This window comes from Miscanthus floridulus, chromosome 13, assembly GCF_019320115.1.
Source record: "Miscanthus floridulus cultivar M001 chromosome 13, ASM1932011v1, whole genome shotgun sequence".
In the NCBI taxonomy this organism is placed as follows: domain Eukaryota; kingdom Viridiplantae; phylum Streptophyta; class Magnoliopsida; order Poales; family Poaceae; genus Miscanthus; species Miscanthus floridulus.
The window spans coordinates 65,430,798-65,442,987 of record NC_089592.1 but is presented as its reverse complement, the minus strand read 5'-3'; the positions used below and the strand labels follow the sequence as shown (position 1 = coordinate 65,442,987).

The 12,190-nt window shown below is 40.0% G+C and overlaps 1 protein-coding gene across 2 annotated transcripts; it reads left to right on the top strand.

Annotated features, from left to right (window-relative positions):
• The first annotated feature begins 2,085 nt into the window (after positions 1-2,085).
• Positions 2,086-7,823, top strand: LOC136501005 (putative lipase YDL109C). Of its 2 annotated transcripts, none has more exons than XM_066496493.1 (10): positions 2,086-2,629; positions 2,733-2,800; positions 4,103-4,173; positions 4,450-4,686; positions 5,041-5,207; positions 5,335-5,390; positions 5,490-5,542; positions 5,649-5,757; positions 6,239-6,336; positions 7,170-7,823. In XM_066496493.1, the coding sequence occupies exons 1-10, from the start codon at positions 2,277-2,279 to the stop codon at positions 7,239-7,241; spliced, it is 1,284 nt and encodes a 427-aa protein (XP_066352590.1). In that variant the 5' UTR covers positions 2,086-2,276; the 3' UTR covers positions 7,242-7,823. The 2 variants fall into 2 exon arrangements, with proteins under 2 accessions (XP_066352590.1, XP_066352591.1); XM_066496494.1 differs by having other exon boundaries at positions 5,044-5,207; positions 7,170-7,820.
• The last annotated feature ends 4,367 nt before the right edge of the window (positions 7,824-12,190 follow it).

Sequence of the window (12,190 nt, the reverse complement as noted above, 5' to 3'; positions counted from 1 at the left end):
AAATTATAATTAGAATAAATTCAATTTCAAGAATCCAAACGGACCCTAAAAATAGATTTATTTCGGCACGTCGCGATTCAAGCAACTTGATGCACGGCGACAGGAGCCAACGGGAGCCAAACCACTCTGCAAAAGTTAGATTGAAAGAAGCCAGAGACCTGCATTTAACGTATTGGCTGAGACATCCATGTCTAGTTTGAACGCACGCTTTATCGGCCAGATCAAAACAATGCCAAAGTCGATCAACTGTTGCAAAGTACTCCATAACGGCTAAATGCACAATTAAGATATTCACCTCTGTCTCTGACGCTATACTTATATATTAGGCCACTAGCTGAATACATCTTGCGGGTTATATATTCTCTCTTGTGCCAGCAACATCTTGCGGTTATGTATTGGGGATTCACTCTTGTGTTGTGTCAGCAATATCGATAGATCTGGGCTTAACTAAGCAGTATTTCAGCTATGCACTTTGACTATCTGCGTGGCTCGAATAAGCTGACAATTATCTTTCGTATTATGGGCTAAAATTGTCTCCAAAACTGAATGGCTATAGTGAGCTACTCCTTCCTACGCAACATATCTTTTTTTATTTTAGATAATAAGGAAATATATTTTTTTATTTTAGATAATAAGGAAAATAATTACGAAAAATAGGCAACATATCTTGATCGAACATGCATGTGAAGATTGCGCAGTGATTTTCATCTACTTGGTACGGGTGACCTTTTATACGTGACAAATTTGCTAAAAGAATTTATGGAACCACATTATTACACTTTTTTTGCAAGTATTATTACGGTTATTTATTAGATATACAAATATTGTAACGTGATAAGTGCTTATATAACATTTGTATCTATACCTAATACCTAATATTAAAGAGGCAAAATTTCTACCATCAATTTTTTTTTCGTCCAACCTATTAGTCCGCCTCGGTCTCATCATCGCCTCCCCCCTCCGCCCGGAAGACCGTCGTCTGATTCTGGCGACCAAAGAACGAGAAGGAGTTGAAGGAGGAATTAGAAACAAATAACAGGGTTCCAGATGCAAAGATGCTAGAGACAAAGAAATAGTAGAAGGGCTTAAACGGTTTTAGAAACAAATTTAGGGTTCCTAATACAAAACTCCCTTTTTTCGCTTGGACTTGTTGTGGTGGGTCTCGGATTCGGCCCAGGTTAGGGCTAGCTGTGCAGTGGTCTGGGCCAAAGCCCATGACCTAGCTGCACAGTAGCCCTTTTCCTTTCTTTTTTTTTCTTTTCTTTTCTTTTAAACCAGTTAAGAATTCTAAAAATCACATAAAATTACAGAAAATAAAAAAAATACCAAACCAATTTTTTTCACTCGCTTTGACTAGGGCTACACAATAAACATATAATATCATATGCTTTAGTATAAAGATTTTGTTGTATCTATAGGTCAATGCTTTTATGTAATTATTTTTCTCAATTTTTTACGCCTTGTAGATCTACCTATACCTAATTATATGGATATTAAAGAACCAAAATTTCAACCTCTTTTTTGGGCACCTTCCCTAACTACCCGATAGCGGAGCTTCTTTCGTCCGAGCTTATATAACCCATGCTCATGCGAGTTAGAACAGCTCACATCTAGCGCGACATGGAGTCCGAATCCAAGATGTATTGGGTTGTGCTATATGATGCGGACTCATGAGCCATGCTTATACGAGTTAGAACAACTCATGTCTAAAGACGGTTAAGTTGAATGTGAGCCAATGATGATAGCTTAACCCTAAATGGTGTGGACACATGTTAACTCTGTGAGTGTGAAAACTGTCTCTGCTCATGCCACCGGCAACGCAATAGATTATTCTCCCGTTGCAACGCACGGACATGTTTGCCAGTAAGTGCTAAAACGAAAACGTTATATAAGCACATTTTATCGAGCTAGCATCCAACGATGCAAACTTAGGGCAAGTATATTGCTATACGACAGCGGTATCATACTCTATCTCATACAGTACCACGTAGGATTTTTGATTTGTTTAACGAATAAACTATATCATGAGCTAAAATTTATAACTATGTGATAATTATTATACCGTTGTATGAGTTGTCATATAGCTCACAATCATTGTCATCTTCCTTGCCCTGCTCGTCCCGAAGCTTCTCTCCCTCCTCACTCCTCAGCCCTCGTCACCGCGTTCCCTCGGTCCCCACCTTCCCCGGGGAGTAACCACCAGTAGACGCGCTGTGCATCTAGGTCTACGCGGCCGGTACAGCTTCCCCCCTGCCCCCCATCCTCCTCGTCGCCGGATGATCACCGCCGTTGCCGCTTCGATGGGCCGCGCGGCGACTCCAGCCCCCCGGGCCCAGTCCTCCCGGTTGCCGCGCGCCGTCTCGAGGCTGCGGCTCGTGCTTCGCTCCTCGGAAGCGGCGGTGAGGAGCGGCAGAGAGAGATGGATGGGGTGCTTCCGGCCGGCGCCGTCGCCGGCCACTGCGGCGGCCGCGGTGAAGGAGGCAATGAAGGGAAAGCGGCCGGAGGTGGAGGTGGAGCCGGCGCGCGGCGGAGGGGAGGACGTGTGGAGCGCCGGTGCTGACGCGGAAGTGGCGCAGGCTGGGGCGTTCCCCGAGCACCTCGTCATCATGGTCAATGGCCTCGTTGGGAGGTGGATCCGCGTGCGCTACGGCGTAGTTGTTAGTCGCGCGTTTTGCGCGTGCTGATGTGCCGTGGCTAAATTTTCGCCTGTTTCTGTTTTATTTTTAATACAGCGCGGACGATTGGAAGTTCGCGGCGGAGCAGTTTGTGAGGCGGATGCCGGACAAGGTGATCGTGCACCGTGAGTTACCTCACCCCTTTCTGTAGGCTGTTCCATTTCACGCTGGATTGTTAAAGTTGCTCGCTGAGTCATGGGTAGTAGTGTGCGTGTGCTGTGTTTACATTGCTCTGGGGGATATTATCATGAGGATATTGGTTTATTATCCCAAATCGTGATAAAGAGAATCGTTTTTAGATTGCTGAAACACAATAACCGCTGAGGAAATTGGCTGATACTGGTGTGTAGACTTGTGCTGAAGGCATTCTTAGAACAAACATGATGGTGACAACATGAAGTTGAGATATATGAAATAATTATGGAGGATTGAGTGTCTGTCAGTCCATTCAACATGCAAATAGTTGTCTAGTTGACTAGAAAGTGGGAGGTTAGGCACTTCTCAAATTTTTAGTCTTATTTATTACACAAGTTACTGTTTGAAAGAGAAACATGAGAGCGAGTTGATCCACCACACAGTGTGACAAGTGTTTTGACATATCTGTTAGGAGACAGTGTGACATACATAGGAAACAGAACCTGGCATGGAGAATTGGAGATGAAGTAACCATGTCCTTGTATGGCGACTTAGCAAAGGTTAATATGAGGAAGTGTGTATTAGCCATTACTATTTCGACACTCTTTGTTCCTAAATTGCAGTAATAAGATGCATTTGTGGCATCACCTAGTTGGCTACTTGCATGCAAATACTGGATATCTTCTTATGTACCTTATCTTATTCAAGAAAATAGTTCTCATCCCAGAACTCTTAGTTGACATGACCTGGTATTATATATTGCGATAGGCATTCTCTTATAGGTCTATGTTGAAAGGAACTCTGGAAGCACATAGATCTTCTTTTATGCCTTCTCTTTCTGGACCGCACACATGAAGTTATGCAGATTTTGAAAGTTTATAAAAATGGACTTTCTGTGCCCAAACTATCAAAGTGGTTTCAGAACTGCATTATTTTTGCCTAAAGTTTACAAAACCTGATCCTATCCAAGCTGCACTTTTCAATGTTGCCACATTATGCCTTGTGTGGCAAGTTAGTCGATACCAGTGTGATGGCGTTAGGATGAACTGCCTTGTTTCCTAGTCAAGTAGTCAACCACACTTGGCAGTGCTGTTCCAGCCCTTAAAAGTGCAGCTGTTTTTAAAGAGTGCTTTCTTGAAACAAGTTCTTAGAAGTATAGTGTTGTTCATAGGTTGGAAAGTGTAAATGTAGTTTTGTGGAATCTCTTTTGAAATTGGCATTCATCTTCTCTATGTTCTGTGATTCTTGCCTTTTCTTGTAAATAGATTCAGACTTAACCTTTTTTTATGCAGGAAGTAAATGCAACTCTGCCACTCAAACATTTGACGGTGTTGACTTAATGGGTGAAAGGCTAGCAAATGAGGTATATCTTTTTGATTTGGCTAATTATTTTCAAGAAAGATAGATAGAATCATAGAAGTTGACTGCACGTGCATGTCTGGCTAATTCATCTAATTTGTTTCTTTCTACATTAAACTAACCACATGCATCTATTATTGTATACATGCCCTGTTGAAGTGAAAAATGTTGATCGTGTTAGTTTGTGTCAAGTTGGTGGTATCTGGGCTTCTTTTCATATATGGAAGTACTATATTTCAGCCTTATTGTCTGGTGTTGAGACCTAACTGAATTATTATAGGTTCTATCAGTTGTAGAGCAAAGACGAGGTGTGAAGAAAATCTCGTTTGTGGCACATTCTCTTGGTGGGCTTGTTGCCAGATATGCTATAGGAAGGCTCTATGAACCTAATAGTAGAAGTAAATCTTCTGGGGGCAGAGATGATGTTGAGCACTTGGAGGGTCACATTGCTGGTTTAGAACCTATGAATTTCATAACATTTGCATCACCACATTTAGGTTCAAGTGGAAACAAACAGGTAAGCCGGATCTCTTTTGCTGTTTAATGAAAAAGAGCTATATCAGTCCGTTTATTCTTTCTTATGTTAACTCCACATGGCTACCCACTAATTGTTTAAACTTTAAAGTGATTATTGGCAATGTTGTTGGAATATTATGTTCTAGCTAATCTGTGAAAGTTAGCCAGCCATGCAATTTCATATAGAACTTTAATTATGATATTTCTGTTAATTTCATAGACACTCATGTTATTTCTGTTAATTTAGTTTTCCTATGCATTATGTATAATCATGAAGTGCCTTGATTTCACTTGAAGTAGAGCAAGAACATTCAAATTCTTCAGTAATGTTAGTCTCATGTTCAGATTCTTCCAGCAGCTACCTTTTTTATGTGGCCTGCCTTTCCTTGAGCGAAGAGCTTCAGAAACTGCACATTTGATTGTTGGGAGAACTGGAAAGCATCTATTCCTTACAGACAATGATGATGGTAGACGCCCACTCCTCCTTCGAATGGTTGATGACTCTGGTGATTTACAGTTCAGGTTATTTAGTGTACACTTCTCCTTTCTATTTGAAATGATTGATAAAATGTGTCTGTATAGAAATCAGGTCCTTTTATTCTTTATTTAGGTTGTGTCAAGTCTAAGTACAGTATATTATCTTATGCAGATCAGCGTTGCGTTCTTTCAAACGGCGCGTAGCATATGCTAATGCCAATTTTGACCGTATCCTTTAACAGCTTCATTTCTTGTCTGTGTACTAATTATTAGTGCCGAGTTACACTTCTTACCTCTGACATGTTATCCACTTAACTAAACAAAAAGATATGGTTGGATGGAGAACATCATCAATCCGACGTCAGCATGAGTTGCCAAAAGTATGTATTAGCAGTACTTGCATGTTTGTAGGTTCTGCTCTCTATAGAAATAGAGTGAATCATTTGTTTGTCATTGAGCTGACTTGCCTTTCTTCAACACCTGTAGCATCGTCTTCTTGTTCGCGATGAAAAGTATCCACATATTGTTTATGTTGAAAAGGAAGTTACAGACAACAATGGAACAGAAGCCCATGCTGATCTTTATGATCCAGAAGGTATGCTTACTTCTCAGACAATCTGTTTTTTATGAGAAATGCACAAGCCATTTGCTGGAATTTGCATCATGGATGTGCTGTACCTTGTAGCTTTGGTTCACATCTGTCTACCTAGAGAAAAATGAACCACATGTCTTTCCTTTCCTTTTTTTCCCCTGTGGCGAGGGAATTAGGCATGTCTTCCATTAGTACTGCTGCATCTTCAACATCTTTTCTTGCATTGTAATGAGAGGATATCTTTCTGAAATGAAGTTATAAAGGCTGTATTTCTTGTGATTTCTCCAACCATTGCAGTCAAATTTGCTACATGGAAGGATTTACTTGTACTGTTCATTAATGATTCCGATATGTTTGTCAGCTTCCTACATACTGTATCTTAACAGAACATTATAATTATTACTTCAAATTAAGCTGTTAGATTATCCCAAACCCCACAATTGATTGTTTAACAACAGCTGATAAAAATCCCTCTTATATGCAGAGGAGATGATAAGAGGCCTTACGCAAGTTCCATGGGAACGTGTTGATGTGAGCTTCCAGAAAAGCAGCCAAAGATTAGTTGCGCATAACACAATTCAGGTACAAATTTTTAATAACTTCTTTCTTTTTCGAACACACAAGAGAATTTCTGATCATTTCATTAAAGGAGAGTTACAATCCCAACACTGCCCATTCAAACTGTATTTTTTTTATTAAAAAACTTGTTAAACTGTAGTGTGTCTTTTGATTAAGTTCATATTTTTTACTGGATGTCGTCTTCATTTTCTGGCATCTGAACTTCCCTTGGGCAGCTTGGATCAGGATTGTAGTAGAGGGCTCTCTAGTTTGTGTATTTTGTGTGTTGCATCTAGTGTGATATTCCTAGAAGACTCCAAGTGCTTGCATGGACTTGGCTATTTTACTCACATAGTTCAAATTTATCCTTTTATTTGATGGTGTTGGTGCTTGGTATCAGCAATTTTAGGCATGTTCGTTATAGCTATTGCTGCTGCTGCTGTTGTTTGCACAGTACTCCGTGAGAGGCAGCCGCAGCCATGCCTACAGCAACAGCCACACAAAAGAGCAACCGAATTTATATCTTCAATGCCTGGTAGATACATACTAAACGAATAAATTGGCGAAGTGTGTGTTACCTCTTGGTTGCAGAGATGCCTTTTGACTATTTTACAAGCTCAGTACACAATTTGTTAATATCTGTCAGCACTTCAGACTTTCTGGCACCACCATTATTAAGGCTGCATTCGGTTCATTCTGGGAAGTAATATTCTTTTATTTTGCTTATTAAAGATGACATTGCATGTGCACGCTCTTGCCCGAATCAATCACTTCTTAGCACTTATCCTCCCAAGTCACAACATTGTGTATGCCTGGCACATGCTCATCAGAATAATCTGTTATTCGGTCAATGTCAGGTTAAAAGCTATTGGCTAAACTCTGATGGAGCAGACGTGATCAACCACATGATGGATAATTTCATCGTCTAGTCCATGGAGGCATGGAGCCTACATCGTTTATTGAAATTTATTGATCAGTGACCATTCAATTTTGCCTTGGCCAATTTTTCCTTCTAGGTTGCAGTTCGCCAGTTCTCCATCCCAGGTAATGTGGTTGATTCTCCGCAAGGCTTTGTTCGGCAAGACTTATTGCGGTTGCGGCTGATTTGTAGGGCTGATTTGTTGTGAGAGAAAAATAATATTCGAAAGCAGGGCTGATTTCTAAGCTCAAGCTAGTAAATAGATATTGCTGGAAATAGAATTCTCTTGTCTGGTTCAACACTGGAGTTCGACTTCATACTGAAACTTGTCATTCTTGTGATCCATCGACGTGCTTATTGGGCACAGTACAGTACTTCAATCAAGGTTTTTTTGGAACTTTTTTTTTTTTTTGTAAAATATGAATTGTACGTACCATATATGGATAACAGGATCGCTCTTCGAATGAGGTTTTGGTAGAGCTCCTGTCCTCATTCTTAGAGAGAAGTTATATGCTATGCTGAAAGTAATTCTTGTGATTTTTTTTTTGAAAATGTACTCTTGTGATTTTAATAGACTCTCGGCATAAAGCGATTGTGCTTGGCGTGGACCGTGGAATGAATCGGAAGCACTTTTATAGAATCATTTTTCAGAAAATAACTATTTTTTTTAGCAGCTTCTGGATTTAGTATAGAAGCTGCTCTAAGAACTCTACTAAAATAGGTACGAGGCTTCTCGCAACCTTAGAGTAAGGCTAACAGTTATAGCCGGCTGCTGGCCGGAAGATTCTTTGTTGCCTTTTCTCGCTCTATTCATATAATAGTTAGCTCTTTACTATTAATACATGATTTACTTATGTCTCTTATAAAGTTTTTGGTTCTCGTGCCTAAGTCGATTGTAAGCTTACAACACGTTTTTTTCTCTCTTCTTCACCTCAGCATTTAGTTAGTTTATAGCCTGTTATTATAGTTACTCTTAGTCACCCGGAACACGGAATATGGTCTCAACACATGTACGGGGAACTTTTGTTCCTAAACAAGGATTAGCAACAATAGAACAATGTAGTACATAGTTTCAATCTTAGGTTGGAATGCTACCTGGATCGAAGGTTCGAAGGAGAGGAACCAAACTGGGAGTCTCATGTTTCGGGGAACTTTGTTCCTAAACAAGGATTAGGAACAATGGAACCATGTAGTACATAGTTTCAAACTTAGGTTGGAAAGCAACCTACGTCGAAGTTTCGCAGGAGAAGAACGGAATTTATAGTGATGATAACTCCATAAGGCTCCTAGTGGAGGTTTCATGTTTCTGTTTTCAACACACACATATTTTAAAAACAATACAAAATCGTTTCATTCATGAAATTTTTATCATATCACTCTTCATCAATATAATATCATGTCAGCATATTTAATGTACATTAAACTCTCATAGAACCCCATTGAGATTGGCCTGAGAATACAATTTCCTCGTCTTCACCGTATAATCGGATCCTATACCACTGATGCATTTCTAGAATTCTAGTTGCACATTGTTAGTGGTAGTTCTCCAACTTCATGTTCATATGGGATGGTCCATGCGCTGTCTTAGGAACATTTTTTTTAAGGAGGAACATCGTTTTTACTAAAATGGAACATGTTCCTCATTCTAGAAGCATCGGAGGTACGCGTTTCTTTTCTTGAACAAACGAAATAAAAATATCTCTCTTTTATATCGAAATTTTTAAAAATAATAGACCTATGTTCCACGTCCTCATTTGTCGATTTCATTCCTAAGACCAGCCCCAACGCAACACGGTGGATGTTAGCCTCGTGCTTCACGTATACAGTAAACCTCCAGGTCACATGTAATGGTGGTTCTGCAGAGCAGTATCGGTGCCTGCAGAGGTAACAATTGCCTCATCTGATAAAAGCTTCAAGCGTCGGCTCTGACATGAGTTGTGGCTCGTGATATGATGACCGTGTCGGCCTATCACGTGTTTTCGTAGAGCTGAGAGGAGAGCCCTGAAAAACGGTATGACAAAAAAAAAACAAAGTTGCTTTTCTAGAGAAGATAGGCTTGCGCATTGAGAGAAGTAGCTTCTGCCTCCCCTGATGTGGAGAGCAGCTTTTAGTTGAGGCTAATGGCGCTACCAACGGAGGCTCGCACTCCTGGTGGTTTTAGTATAAATAAAGTGATTCACATAGATTAGTAAATGTTGAGATTACTATTTACACAATGCAATTTATCACTGTTTATGGTTTGTATAGAAACTTTTTACTTTTATTATGCCTCACCTTTACTTCCTCTCCCTCTTCTTTTTTAGTATGGACCACATTATCTCTCCTAAACATCTGCAAGCTACTATGACAAGTATAGAACATCTACTTTTTTTATCCGATCCTACGTGACGCTTGAGGCTACAAGTAAAAGCGTAGCATTGGAGAAGACCTGACAGCCTACGTTGGGGCTGGCCTAAGTGCTAAAAGTAACTTTAGCATATTCCCTTTCCCCTTTCTTCTAAAATCATATGTAGAGTTTAGACTAATGAATTATACATTATAGAGGACATATGCCCCAAGAAATCAATAAACACTCGTTTCTTTTATACATGGGACCCACTAGTTGGTGAAACAAATGGCTCTTCCTCGCTTCTCTAGTTTCTCTCTTCTCCTTCTCATCGCTGACGCAGCTTATGTGGTGTGGGCTGGCGCATGGCCAGTAGCGACTCCCTGTCCGAGGCTAGGCAGCATAGGACGCGATGCGGTGGTCCATGTAGCGTGGCACTGGCTCGCCTGATCTTCGTGGAGGTGCAATGGCAGTATGGCGTTCATAATGTCGAGACAGAAAATAAGAAAAGAGGATTGAGAAAAAATATAGCTAGCTCCTAATTTCAGGGAGTAAGGGATGATTTCGAGAGGTGAGAATTTTTTTTTAAGAAAATGAGATTGATAAGGGATCTAATGAAACTTATTTCTTTGCATCTAAAAAATCTTTTTTGTTGCTAGTTATAAGGAAAAAAAGAGGTTGGTTTGGTTAATCTAGTGGAGGGGGCTTCAACATCACAGGTGTGAGACTTGAGAGCTACTATACTAAAAACTAAAAAAAAATTGCATGATTCAAATAAAAATCTTTCTCAACGATTCATCTTCTACTAACACGAGTTATACTAATAAGAGTAGACATGTTGTATTTATGTTTGTTCCTGAAGGGAAAATCGTTCAAGTTGTTCCTGAATAGCTTCCTTCAAAAGGGTTTTTGCTTGCTCGATGAATGTCTAGAAAATATAATTTCTTGGAATTGAGGTTTAGTATCTTTTAGGTGTTTATGTGACTCATCCAGAAATTTCTTTACCTGTTCAATTTCTAACGAATCAAGATATCCTCTCGTTCCGGTATAAATAGTAGCTACATGCTCTTCCACTGGGAGGGGGTTTGATTGGGATTGTTTAAGCAATTCCCGTAATCGTCGACCCCTTGCCAATTGATTCTGACTTGTTTTATCCAGAGCAGAGGCGAATTGTGCAAAGGCTTGTAATTCTGCGAGTTGAGCTAGTTCCAATTTTGATTTGCCAGCTACTTGTTTCATGGCTTTAATTTGAGCTGCAGATCCCACTCTGGAAACTGAAATACCCACATTAATAGCAGGTCGAATTCCGGCATTGAATAGATTCGTAGATAAGAATATTTGTCCATCTGTAATTGAGATTACATTACCAAGAATATAGGTGGAAACGTCTCCAGATTGAGTCTCCGCTATTGGTAAAGCAGTCATACTCCCTTCGCCTAAAATAGAATTTAATTTAGCGGCTCTTTCTAAAAGGCGTGAATGCAAATAAAAAAACATCCCCTAGATAAGCTTTGCGGCCGGGAGGTCTTCTTAATAGAAGGGACATTTGGCGATAAGCTTATGCCTGTTTGGAGAGATCATCATAAATTATTAAAGTATGTCGTTCGCGGTACATAAAATACTCAGCCAGGGCTGCTCCCGTATAAGGAGCGAGATATTGTAATGTAGCGGGTGAATCTGCCATTTTAGCTACTACAATAGTGTATTCCATGGCTCCCTCTTGTGGAAATTAGTTACTACTTGAGCCACGGAGGATGCTCTTTGACCGATAGCTACATAGACACATATTACATCTTGCCCTTTTTGATTGAGAATTGTATCGGTGGCTACTGCTGTTTTGCCAGTCTGTCTGTCCCCAATAATTAACTCTCGCTGACCGCGCCCTATGGGGATCATTGAATCGATAGCAATAAGCCCTGTTTGAAGGGGTTCATATACAGAACGCCTAGAAATTATACCCGAAGCAGGAGATTCAATTAAGCGAGATTCTGAAGTAACAATTTTGCCTCTCCCATCAATAGATTTAGTGAGAGCATTTATAACACAACCCAAGTAAGCCTCGCTCACGGGTATCTGAGCAATTCTTCTTGTTGCTTTTACAAAACTTCCCTCTTGTATCATCAACCTATCGCCCATTAATACAATCCCAACATTTTTGGATTCCAAATTCATAGCAATACCTCTCGTCCCTTCTACAAATTCGACTAATTCACCTGACATTATTTCACCAAGACCTATAATACGAGCAATCCCATCCCCCACTTGCACTACGCGACTGATATTCTCAATCCCTAATTTCCTATTATATTGTTCAATATGTTCGCGGAGAATTTTATTAATTTCGTCGACTCGAAGGGTTGCCATTAGTGTTTCTTTAATTTTTTTGGAAGCAAGGGAAAATAATGCCTAAATTCTAAACAAAAGTAGAAGTTCAAAACCTAATAAATTTAATTATCTCTTCCATTCTATGGCCCCGAGAATGCCAATATTAGCACGAATCGTACGAAAATGTAACTCGGTATTCAAACAACTATTCAAAGTTCCTAGAGCTCCTTGTACAGCTTGTTGGAAAACCCATTGTCGGACCTGATTCATCGCCCTTTGTTTTTCAAAATAAAGGGTTTCATTTTTAG

Bases quoted from the DNA above. Each gene is read 5' to 3' on its own strand.
- LOC136501005 (XM_066496493.1), top strand. From the start codon at position 2,277: ATGATCACCGCCGTTGCCGCTTCGATGGGCCGCGCGGCGACTCCAGCC. The intron at 2,630-2,732 runs GTGGATCCGCGT...TTTTTAATACAG, and splicing joins GTCAATGGCCTCGTTGGGAG to CGCGGACGATTGGAAGTTCG. The intron at 5,543-5,648 runs GTATGTATTAGC...CAACACCTGTAG, and splicing joins GTCAGCATGAGTTGCCAAAA to CATCGTCTTCTTGTTCGCGA.